The sequence below is a fragment of the Aplidium turbinatum genome, chromosome 1, assembly GCF_918807975.1.
Source record: "Aplidium turbinatum chromosome 1, kaAplTurb1.1, whole genome shotgun sequence".
NCBI lineage: Eukaryota > Metazoa > Chordata > Ascidiacea > Aplousobranchia > Polyclinidae > Aplidium > Aplidium turbinatum.
The window spans coordinates 45626354-45639617 of record NC_137472.1 but is presented as its reverse complement, the minus strand read 5'-3'; the positions used below and the strand labels follow the sequence as shown (position 1 = coordinate 45639617).

The window sequence follows — 13264 nt, the reverse complement described above, 5'->3', positions numbered from 1 at the left end:
TTGAATTTAAAAAAATATATATATATTTCATGGAGAATATAGCCTATATACCGTATATGTTGCGTTTCATTGAACAACCGATTTGTTTTATGTAAAAAGTTAGGAAAAGTTATTTCAAGAATGTATAATATTCTTTATTACGTATTTTCTATTGAGTCTTTACTTAAAGTACAATAGGTTAAAGGAGCATTTATCAAAAAATAGTTTCTTGGTTTCAAAGATACTCAATAAATTAAGTTTGAGTTCTAGGAAAAAGTTAGGCTAATGTTAATGTGCGTTCCATTCTTTGGTGATAAAATTAATCTAAAAGTTGGTGTATTTTCCATTCTGAGTTTCTTAAGAGGAATTGCACATAACTTGTCGTTTTGATTAAAGAGTAACTGTCTTAGATATTTTTAATATGGTTACTTCATTTTAATTTGGTTATTACAACAACTTTGACTTTTAATCGGTTTCATTTACTTTATCATCCGCCTTTTCACTTTAAAAAAATGGGTGGACGTTGACGAACACGATTAAATTACTGACGATGTGGTGTCTTGCGATGTAATTACAGTGCGATGACAATGTATGCGATGTAATTACCATATGATGAAATTACTGCGATGAAATTACCACGATGAAATTACCGCAATGAGATTACAGTGAATCACTTAAAGGGTTGCAACCATCTTTCCAAGAATAGAACTCAATTCAAATCATAACCTAAACTCGTCACCACAATTAATCGTTCTGTTTCTCTCCTTCTGAGTATCTCTCCTTCAGTTGGCGTAAAGAGAGCCGTGGATTCACCATGACAATTGATCCTTATGTATGGTGAATATGTTTGAATGAAGTCGTCACAAAAGAAGTTGGAACATCATGTTTACATGGAGTGTGCAAGGCGGCCATTGTGTGGAGTTCTGGACGTCGCCATTTCTGTTTTTTTGCCCTCTCTTATTTCAAGTGGTGATTTGCTTGAAACAATAGTAAAACGGGAAAGACTGAGAGGAATCTCAATACCTTCAGTAATGTTTTGGAGCAAGGTCAAGCTGTTTTTCTCAAAACCACTTCTACCACATAATGTAGTTAGAGGCAGCTGGAATCTTGGCTACTCATTTCGATCAACGCGGCATTCTTGGCTCCGAGGCCAAGATTACGTTCTTCCATAAAATTGGATAAAGTTCTAAGCAGCTACTTTACAGAAGAACATAACTTTACATTCTGTAATTATATAAATGGCCTTCGTACCTTGATGGGGTGTTGCTCAGTAGGCTTAGCCCTACCATAATATAGATGTTAAGCAAAACAATGTACGCATTTTGTTTGTACTTAGTACATTACTTAGTAAGTCTGATACTGTTAAAGTCAACAAATATCATTACGCAAAGCGCAAGTTATATATTCTACATCTTGTATTCTTGCTCCTCAGACTTGCTTCACATCGTATTTTGATTGTTATTAGGCCAGAAAAACGTTAAATAGCTATTTGTTTGGATTGTAATCAACGTGATTGGTTCCAAATAGCGTTTATACAACTCAGAAACGTGCCTGGGATTACTTCCAGTTTTGTCTATGTAATAAACGACACGACGTTAAATCTATAGGGGCTCAAAATTGCGAATTTTTTTTTTAACTGTATCTTAAAAACTAAAGCCAATTCGAAAACACCAAGTGCATTTTCGGAATCAGGGGCCTCGAAATACCCTAATATGACTCTCACATGTCGTGCCTTTACAAAAACATTTTTTTTGTTGGCCTGTGTTATGCCTTCTTGTTCAAAAAAAGTGTTACCTTACACATTTTGTTACCTTTCACATTTTGTGTAAGATAAAATCCAAAAAAACTAAAGATAAACGTTTACTGACGTGGTAGTTGTCACAAATTCTCGATCGCCCAGTCAGTTGAAATTTTCCGTTATGGATCCATCAGCCTCATGATGACCAACTGTCAACCTTGTGCAAACTGCGAGGAAGAACTCTCATTAGGAGCAAAATGGTTGGAACGCCTGGTTAATCTAATCAAAAAATAAAGAACCCAAAATGTAAATACCAAACTCATGTTCAGCAAACAAACGTTTCGAAAACTTTACTGTCTTCATCTTCAGTGTTATAAATGTGTTATAAATGAACTCTCCTTTTTACACAATACATTTCCTTGGCACTTGTTCGACTATTTTCTCACCAAAACGGTAATTCAACTGACTGGTGAAGGTGACGATTAAAATTCCGTGGCATGAATTACTGGTGCGATACTGATGAGCCCAGCCTCATGGGCGAAACATATGTTTATCGCTGAAAATTTTTGCTACAGTCGGCTGTAGAAAAACACATAGTTGATTAGATAGACGTAGGCTAATGGCCAGTGTGGATGGTACAAAGTGATGGTTAGTGAATCATCAATTGCTTGCTATTTTAGCGAATACTCAGCCTCGTGCAGACCGCCAGGAAGTATGCTCTTTTGTACGTAAACAATTAACTGTAACTTCAAAAAAGATTGAGGGATAACTTTATTGCGAGTGAAAAACATGTTTTTGTGCAACAATATGCTTATGGTCGGTAATAATAGGCTAAATCCGCTTATGGTCATTTTTAACAAAGTTATGTCAAATTGACTTTTAATTTAAGGTCCGTTGCTTCAATATTTATAAAATTAAAAGACAAAAACTGTATTGCTTAATTTTTCTACTGATAAATCTGAGCTCGATTCCAGGTCAGGTCAAACCGAAGACTGTAAAAACGGTACCGATTGCAATCTTTCTGGCATGATGCAGTGAGGATAACTCTTGTAATAAAGTGATCACATTCTAAATCTGACGCAAAATTAAACATGAGCCCTGTCGTTAAAAGACCTTAGCAGTTGTAGAGCGACAATTAATAAAACCATAACATCATTATTATTATTCATCATTGCAAATGACTACGAAACTGTGTTCCAAAAGTTTCGAAAGCAAGTGTAAACCGTTACTGCCATAGCGAGCCCGCAGCATCAGGTTAAAACAGGTGGTCTGTATTTACATTTGTGAAGCAAACAATGATCATGTTGCTGAAAGCAAAACTCAATCCATTGCCTGATTAATTAATTCAATAAGTTATGTGCAATAGTGCATACCTACTAGGTGGAACTATTCATATAAAGGAGATTATGCCATATTGAATAATAAACACATGATAAGGGTGTCACAATACTGTAAATTATTATGCGTAGCTGGGGTGGCAAGCTACATTTTTGTTCTAGAATGGGCGAACTACGACTGCTGACTTTTGTAAATTTACGTTTATTTTACAAATGGTAGTACGTTATGGTTTCTCTGCTCGGCGCGCTTTACCTTGATAATATTTTCTCTGTTTGCGCCTCTCGGCTCACTCAATCTTAGAAAGCCCGTTATCACAAGAGCTTTTCTTATAGTGGTCAGTTAAAGGGACTTTTTGTTGCTTTAAGTTCTGATCATGTGAGACTGACTTACTTTGTTCGTTTTATATTTATGGCTTGTGTTTTGCAGATGTACTTCGTTTCTTAGTTCATTAAAACCTAATAGCCTAAATGGTCGTTTCACTGACGGATAGTGATCTTTAGTTACGCAATCTATTATTGCAAAGTCTGCTTCTAGAAACATTTGTCTAAGTGACAGTCTGGAAACTTCATTGACTTGTTGTTTATATGAATGAATTCTTGCAATGTGATATTTCCCTAATCTCTGGAAACTTCTGGTTCAAGCAAACCTGCTATAAATAGGCGCGTGATTTGATTACAATTATTAGTATTAGAGTTGTGTTATGAGTTGTGTATTATGGGGATTAGAAGTTGTAATAAAAAGCATATTGAAAACGATTGTAGAATTCCAGCCGATATTGAATAGATTGCAAAAGTAGAAGTTATTGGTAATCGTAAAGTAGCTGTTGCCAATAGTAGTGTATACTGTATTTATTTTGAAATCGACGAAGACGTTTGCTGTTCAGAATTTGATTTCTTTATGTGTTGAAAGTGGTAAACCATTCGTTAGTTCAAGTATTTCATCTTTTATCTCACAAGTAGAACTATTCGACCATTTATCTGACTTTATAACGCTTAATATCGAAATAAACTAAGTAATCAATCTTTTTGAAGTCTCTTTACGTGTAAGAACTAGAAAGAATTGTGACAAAGGGCCAAAGGGGTGACTAAAAATATAACCCACTAACAACAAAACCTTAACCATTATTACACATAGAACGCAATAAGAATTACTAAATGGTTTTTTAGTAATTTGTTCTCAAATTTCGACGTTACTTCAATAATTTAGGTCATTCAGCGGCAGACTAACGTTGGTACCTTGGATTTTCGTCGAACTTTTAAAGATTACGTCAACGGATTTGGTGAAATTACAGGAAATCATTGGCTTGGTAAGACTAATATTATACGCAGGCTGTCACAGATTCTTTCGCCCTTCTGCATTGCACATTCATGTTGCTTTGATTTTTTTATTGCAAAAAATTGTCCATAGTAAACACGGTTACACATGGACAATTGAACAATAAATACTATTAATACTACAAAAAGTGCTCAATGCCAAGCAAAAAGCCAAACGGAACGAATTAAATCAAATATAGATCAAAAGTGAGAAAAACTAACTGGTAAAGGTGATCAGGTACTATGACACTTCCTCAAATGGGCGATCAACCTAACACAGAAAGCAATCATTAAGAAAATAAATCAATAGTTTTTTTTCAAGTCTAAACCTTAAACCATTTGACCAAGTAAACACTCTCAATAGTATTTCAAATTTTTTTTAATATAATCTTATAGGAAAGAAAACCGGTTCCACAACATAAATTATATTAAAAAAAATTTGAAATACTATTGAGAGTGTTTACTTGGTCAAATGGTTTAAGGTTTAGACTTGAAAAAAAACTATTGATTTATTTTCTTAAATCAAATATAGTTATAAGTCTCTAAACCCTTGACAGTCTGTTTCACCCTAAAAGGAGGATCATCAGAAGGCCCTTATTCAAAAGACAATTAATAATTATGCGTCGATTCTATTTGAATAAGCTTAACTGAAGATGATCTAGCTCAGGGCTTCCCGATTCATTTATCACCCCACACCCCATGGGATTGATGAAGCCAACCTCGCACCCCCTGTTTTGAAGCGGAGTGGTTCTGAGAAAAAAAATCAAAATACGTACGAAAACAACGCAGAAAAGCAGCTCACCGGCCTTAGCCTATATGGCTAACGAATAGGGCAGCCTTCAACAACGCAATCACACAAAATGCAAAAGCCAATAGATAAAGAAACAACACAAACTGAGAACGGTAATGGCGTTAATCAAGATCTTTGACTTTTCTCCTGCCTCTTTGCAATTATCTGTTCGAAACGTTGGACAATGCAATGCGTAGATCATTTTCGGGGTCCAGGGAGTTGCGGTATTTATTCTTCATGTAAAGTAGAGATGAAAATCTCGATTCATACAGCCAAGTGGTAGCAAATGGAATCAAAACTTGCAGTGCTTTCTTAGTCATAGTTGGATACCCAGTTTGAACGCTGCACCAGAAAGTTTCGAGCCACTACAAGCCAATTGTAAAGACAATAGAAACAACGCCCATTATCAACAACAAACAGCCTGGACCGTCGGATTCCTGACTTCGTTAGCACCTCCAAAAGCGTCAGTCAACTATTCGTAAAAAGCATCCCTTTATTGCAAGGGCCACCGGCGTGTAATGCCAATGGCCAACCAGCCCAAATTAGCTCACTAAAATCGACAGAAAAACCAATCCAGTTGCTGGTCAGGCCAATATCAATTCTGTTTTTAGTCTGATTAGTAGCTGACACTTACCTTTTCGTAAGTCAATCCACAGTCTACAACGTGAAAAACTTCGTTCGCGCTTAAAACGCGTTCTTTCCCAATGTGTACGATAAGAAATTGCCAACAATGAGCAACAATTGCAAACAATGAGCAAATTCCTAACACAATATTTTAATACCGCACTATCCCGCCACCAATCACGTGACATTCGGACCACAGCCTTTTTGTTATCAGCAACTTGTCGGGCGGTATTTTCTTGTTGTTGTGCATTGTGCTGTATAGGCCAACATAGAATGCTTTAAGAGATAATCACCACCTCCCTTGTTAAACAAAATCCATCTCTATATATGGTATAGCTCTTCTTCTTCAGTGGATTTTCGCACCCCCAGCAACAGCTACTCGCACCCCCAATCGGAAAGCCCTGATCTAGCTGATCGAAATCGATTTTTAGCTATATATGATTGAACTGACTCGTGTGAAAATAAATTTCTTTGCATTACAAGACATGTAACCGAGTCGTTTATACCAAGCATTGTTGTGGGTTTGACACCTGTCAGAAGATACTTCATTTTCTTGATTATGCGTCATGTAATGTGTTTTTGCCTTGCGCAATTAAGCGTAAAGTGATTTTGCCTACGGTACTTCTCTTTGTCTTGCTGGTTCATTCTTGTGCATTTCTTTTTTCTATTTAGTGTATATAGATAGGCTTAAGTTATGTTTTTCAATTTATGCATAACATCAGTTATTTTGTTACTTGATAAGAGCTAATATCCATGGGCATGGCCGAAAACGTTTGTAATTTGTAGTTTATTTTCCTGTTATTGTATTATGTTAAATGCCTTGTGGTTGCTATAGATTGTATTTGCCTGTGGTTCAAGAAAATCACCTCTTTACCAAAATTATATATGTATACAATACATTAAACAGATGGACTTTTGGTTGCTATTTTATAATTATGGGTAATTGTGCATACTTGTAGAATGTAGAGGCTCTTGGCGCAGGGCCAGTTACTCAAAATGGCAGACTTTGCCATTGACAGAGTGAAGCCATTGGTTTTCCATTTGTTGAACTAGTTTTCAGAGCCAGAGCCAGAGTTGAACTGGTTTTCAGAGCCAGTTTTCAGAGCCATTGGTTTTCCGATTGTTGAACTGTTGTTGCCGGGGAATTATTCCATTCGCTAGGCGCCGCTGAATGGAGAGCAGTCCTGAAATGCGTTGCTCAAGCGCACACTCCGAGAGTCGAACCAGCGCCGCGTGATCTTGAGGCGGGCGCGGAACCACTGAGCTAGAGGAGCTGATAGTAAAGTTGTTGCAACATAAGGCAGCAATATTGCAATTGTTTGGCCATTCGTTCTTTTTATTGACACTTTGATCAAAGTTTCAGATTGCTAATAAGATGTGGTGCTAGCATACAGTGACTATGAAATATTTCAGCAACCATCAGTTTCAAAAATCACATAATAACTTTTCAGGATTGAAATATATATACGGTCTGTTAAACAAGAAGGAACAATTTACCTTGCGAGTTGATTTGGAAGATTTCGATGGTAACACCGCATACGCCGTGTACAGGTCGGTGAAGTAAACTATTAACGTCATATTTAATTTAAACTTTCCATCATTGTTATTACCAGCTCACCTATCGAGTGGTTAGTAATATGGGCTCTCTTGCTCGTAGGTCCGGGTTTAGTTCCAGGCCAGGTTGACCTAAACTGTGCTACTTGATCCAAGCATCGGGGGATGAGAAGATAAAGTTATCATTAACTAAGCTCCAGTGCTACCAAGTGTCTTCGGCACTACTGAGAGTTGGGTGGCCACTGGCCAGTTCCTTTCTCACGGCCGCCTTTCCCTCAGCAACTACGCCCCCCAATTTATCACACCCTGAGTAGAGGTGAGCGTTGTTTTTTAACAACCAGCTTTAGCTGGGAGTCGAACCAAGATTGCATGATTGGAAAGCGAGCGCCTTAACCGGTGCGCCATCCGCCATTAATAACCAATAGCAATTATTGTCAAATCATGTTTTTGTCGTATTTCATGTCTTGCAAAGAAGATAAACAAGTAAGTTCTACAAGTGAACCAAACCATACCTTTGCTTGAAAATATTACAACAAGACAATATAAATTTCTCGGCCACGTAATAAGAAAGCAAAAACTGGAGCCTCTCTCTATAACAGGAAAATGTTTAGAAAGCCGTCACTTGGCAAACAAAAACCAACTCCTCTGAAACAATTTAACGATTAGGCAGAAACAATCATTCATACAACATATACTATAGGAATACTTGGTTTAACTATTCATCCAAGGCCGTCGATGCCTGGTTCAGGCAACCCAGACAACCACCTCATCCGGTCCAGATCTTTACCAGATCGAGTACGGATCAGATAGATCTTTACCAGATCTGGACTTGATAAAGTGGCTGTCTGGGAAGGCAATTGAAGAAGAAGGTTTACGCTGGGTGGTTGAAGATGCAAATTGAATGGAATGAAAGACAAGGGACCCAATCCTTGTTAAGTGTCCTGCCAAAGACATAGCTGCATGTTCTTGAGCGGTGTGAAACAAGCACCCTATCGAGTGTCATACCAAGGCTCTCCCCATTGGGCTATGCAGCCGATGCCATGATTCAAAATTCTTTATGAGTAAGTGTAGCCAAGTGTGGCCTAATAAAGATATTTTAACAGCAAAAGAGTTTATGGTAGTAGAAAGACTATTAAAAAAATGAGCACCTGAAAGATGGACCCTGTAAAACTTTATTTCCCTGACAAATGGTTATTTTTAAATACAGTTACTTTATGCTCGATACTGTACATTCCAACAAAGTAGAGGAGCTATAACGCAGACACCTTAAATAGGCTACTATACCAATAATTGCCTAATTAAACATAGGTAGGGCAATTTATGACATACGGTATGGTACCCTTACCCCAAAAAATTTGCAACAAAAGGTTTTTCAACTGATTTGATTAGTATTGCTGGGTGTTAGTATTAACATATTCAAAATCTTAAGGGATCCAACTTCCGGAAAGTGGTTACTTTCAAGATGGCTTCCAAGATGGCCGCTAAACCATTAAAATAACAGTCAATTGACCATAACTTAGTCATCATATGACTAAAACATGTAGTTTTGGTGTCTATATCTAGGTTTTTATACCCTGTGAAGTCAATGAGACCATTCTCAGAATTGTTGAACTATCTGATAGCCTATAAATTCAATATGGCAATCCAAGATGGCTGCCAAAACAATTAAAAATGAACAATAACATTGTAGGCCTATTGGTTATTAAAAAACCCGTTAAATTTCTGTATATATTTGGGTAAACTAAGCAGGGCATAAAAGAGTTCATACGATGTGGTCATGTACAGTAGACTCTTGACATAATCAGCGTGTAAAGAAAGCACATGGCTCAAGTATTCCAGTGGTGGATTTCCAGAAGATTAGCTTCCGGAACGTTAGTTTTTTACTTTCCAAGTGCGCTAGGTGCCGTAAAAGAAATTCAGAAATATGCCCTTATAAGACTTTGAAACAACACACTTGATGTACGTAAAACGTTGCTAAAGTAAGCATCATGGTCTATAGATGATATAGCGTTGTGCAATGCAAATTTTCGTATTTTATTGAAACAATAACCCAAAAATACAAGTTATAGCCTACAATTTTTCAAGACATTTATCGTATTCAAAACCATAATACCTCTGGCGACTTCAGGTCTCAATCGCCGGGTTACGTCCCTGGCGTAACCAAGATCCAACATAGGCTACTTCGCTGGTTAAAACTTTCTCAGTGTAGGACCGACCATTCGTATAAACTATAAAGAGTAGGCTAAACTTGAAACAGTTAGGCTACATAGCGTACACAGAAGCACGGTCAGATGTCACATGTCAAGATGAGGTTCATTTGTGAAAATCCGCGTTCAAACTCGCTCGATGAAATTGGAAGGGATTTTAGTGACGTTATCAAATTTTGAAGACTCTGGGATCTTCTATTCGTAGTTACATATTCACGAAGTCCCCTCACAGCTTCGCGTTCATCTAAGCGCAATCTCTTTGCCACTTCAATGATTTAGTTTTCTCCGTGTGTCATTAGGCTACTGCGCCCTCTGGCCAAGTAGTTGAATCAAGTATTTTGCAGCTGTTAATAAATGACAAGTCTGTTGAATTCAACAAGCGATCTTGGATGGAATTTCCTAAGTGATGATAGAAGATGCGGGGATTGATTAAAGGGCTATTTCTGCAATTGTTTACATGCAATTCACACTTTTGAACTCCAAGTTTTCTTCAGCATCCTTGGCAATGTGACAATGTTATCGGGGTTCGTTCCTACGTGTTTGAAATAGTTTTGCAAGATTATTAATTTTGTTATCTGCATCCCAAATAGTAGGCTACATGCTCTGTTTTGCAGTTCGAGGCTTACTTCGGATAACTCTTGCAAGGAATCGTAGGCTACATCAATGACAAGTCCAACAAGAAATCCTTGGATGTTATCTTCGACAAGAGTCCTTGATATTTCGCCCGTTCCCCAGAATTTCTTGTGTTTCTACTACCTCCCTTTTTGAAATGTTCGACAAGTGCTGGAAAATCATTCCAGACGGTTTTAATTGTGCGGAAACTCGAGGCTCTAGTACGGTACCTTTCCGATTTTCAGCAACTGCATTTCAACAGCCGCTGCACATTCACCCAATTCCCTGCTATTGTTAGAAGCGTGGTAAAGGCTATAGCGCTTGTCCATAAAAGATCGAAATCGATTCACATTACTGACTGATTTTATAACATCACGAACCGATAGTTCCAATCTATGGTTTGCACAACACCACACCACAATGTCTGGAGATTCATCACGAAGCAATTTTGCCACACCCTTTTTGCGACCTAACATCACAGCCACGCCATCACATACAAAACCAATCAAACAAAAAGATAAAAATGTTGTAGACATGCCATATGATTATAGACAGCTCTTCAGGGAATCAAAGATGCCATTCGTCGTAAGACTAGCGAGCTCAACAAGATCTACAAATACATTCACAAGTTCGCTTCCGTCAAGACCGGTACGAAGATATATCAGAGTGGATACGCGATTTAACGTTGTTGACTCATCAAGAATTACAGATATACTTTTATTGAACAGGGCAAAGCATAATAAGAGTATAAAATATTTGAGCTTCCGGAACGCCGTTCCGGACAAGCCAACTTTTCGGTCGAGCTTGCGGAGCGGCGCTCCGGACCGTTCCGGCTGAAATCCAGCCCTGAGTATTACTAAAGCTCATCGTTATCACTCTCAATGTCATCGTCTGTAATTATGTGATTGCAGTATGGGTTGACACATGAACCAGTTTGGCATGGTCCACATCCAGCATGGCATGATAGCCTATATCTCCGGCAACTACAGTGAGGTGGACACGATTCGCAATTGCAGTGTCTCATTTTAAGTAGGTTGTCCGGGACAGCTTTCATGTCCGTCATGATTGGAACCATCTGATTATTGTCTACTTTCCATCCCCAGTCTAGAGCATCCATACCATCTTCAGTAGCCTACCCACCCATCCAGACCATAATCTGGTAGTAAACTCTGAGGCAGTGGAATTTGGTAGAGGATGATGTAGGTGCGGCAAACGTTCAGGGTAAACAAAAGACTTGGATGTTGTAATTTTCTTGACCAATGTATTGCAGCGCTGTGTTTCCAGGTTACTACTGCAATCGTTGCCAAACATAACGGTCATAGCATTGTTTCTAAAATCTTTAATGATGTGGTCTGTCTGATTTGGAAGAATGAAGAATGAAAGGAGAATGGATTTTGGTCATACGATGACTGAGTTATGGTCAATTGACTGTTATTTTAATGGTTTGGCGGCCATCTTGAAAGCCATCTCGAAAATAACCACTTTCCGGAAGTTGGATCCCTTAAGATTTTGAATATGTTGATACTGACACCCAATACTAATCAAATCAGGTGAAAAACCTTTTGTTGCAATTTTTTGGGGTTAAACCATATATTGCCCTAACTAACATAGAATGAAGCTATTCAATTTATCAATAGTTCCTTTTTTTTCAATATATTCTTCGCAGACCTAACTTTAAAATTTCTTGTGTTGAGCTACTACTAAACGAAGGTTATAACATGTTATAAAAAGTTATGTTTAGTTACAGAACTTGAAAGTTATAACTATAGCATGATTCCTTTGATTTGTACGGTAATATGATTTTCGTGTGCTATATTGCAGCTAAACCAGTAGAATTTAGGCTACCTGTTCAAGCTTCTTGATTGAGTTAATGGCGCTTACCGTTGAAATGTTGGAAGTATACTTGGTTATCATTTTCAAAATCTTCAGGTTTGAGATTGTTATTTCTCTTATTTTAATATAATTTTATTTTGTCACTTATTTTAAAACTTATTATTTTATTTTTTCACCTCAAGCTCTTGTTCAATTGGACATGCAAACGGGAGTTACATTTTGAAAGTAGACGGGTATAACGGGACTGCAGGTGAGTTTTTTGATGATATTTATTGTTGAGTGCTTATATTGTAGTTAAACACCGAGATTGATTTAAATTAGCCTGACCTATTGGACCAGCTGTTCTTGCATTTTCAAAGTGTAACAATAAGTCAAATTTTTAAGTTCGCTTTTGGAAACTTTTTGTCAACTACAAGTAAGTCACATGGTCACAATATAACCTGCAACGTTGTTTGATTAAAACGTTAAAGACGTTTTTGCAACGTTTTTTGACGTGTTAGCTTTCACTCGTCAAAACAAGTGAAATAGTTGTGTGACCTAATATCAATATCTTTGTTAGGTGACTCGCTACCTGGCACAACTTTAAATGTCCCTTTCTCAACGTTTGACCGCGACAACGACAGAAGCTCGTCCCTCAACTGTGCTGAAGACCACCAGGCCGGATGGTGGTTTGATGACTGCGGCCAATCTAACCTCAATGGAAGATACATTACGGGGGGAAAAGTAGATTCGACTGGGATTTTTTGGTATTCTTGGAAGAATTCTTTTTATTCGTTAAAAAGGGTCGAGATGAAAGTGCGACCCATAACCATATTATCATAAAATGTGAGCAATAAACAATATGAAATAGAGGTTTGTTCAAGACAACTTCGCGCAGGGGCTGTGTTGTTGCGATATCTGTGTTGCTGCGATAGTTTTTTAAGAGAGTTCATACCAAGAGTTGCTAGAACCACAATTGGTTACCCCAAAATGAAAACATCGCCTGGCGTGAAAAAGCAAGGACTTTTCTGTTCAACTGTGAGGCCAGTTTTGCGCTTCTTCAATATGTCACCGAGAATAACGTCAACCTATGTACGCAATATAAGGGCTCTAATACTTCACTTACATTTACAGTGTCACATAAAGTAGCTAACATTTGGATATCTTCTTGGTACATCTCACCCTGTTGACAGGATATGCAAAACCACATAGCTTACGTAACATGACAACCATTATACTGTTAAACTTTTGAAATTAAAGCAGGTAAAACAAACCATCAGATTAGTTGACAAATTGA

At 37.6% G+C, this 13264-nt stretch overlaps 1 protein-coding gene across 2 annotated transcripts in view; it reads left to right on the top strand.

Annotated features, from left to right (window-relative positions):
* LOC145778596 (fibrinogen-like protein 1) overlaps positions 1–12833 on the top strand; it is a 29560-nt gene extending 16727 nt beyond the window's left edge. For both annotated transcript variants that reach the window (XM_082590120.1, XM_082590128.1), the window contains exons 7-10: positions 4262–4361; positions 7234–7333; positions 12171–12238; positions 12548–12833. In XM_082590120.1, the coding sequence (XP_082446246.1) occupies positions 4262–4361; positions 7234–7333; positions 12171–12238; positions 12548–12810 (531 nt within the window). In that variant the 3' untranslated portion in view covers positions 12811–12833. The remainder of the gene's footprint in view (positions 1–4261; positions 4362–7233; positions 7334–12170; positions 12239–12547) is intronic.
* Positions 12834–13264: the final 431 nt, after the last annotated feature.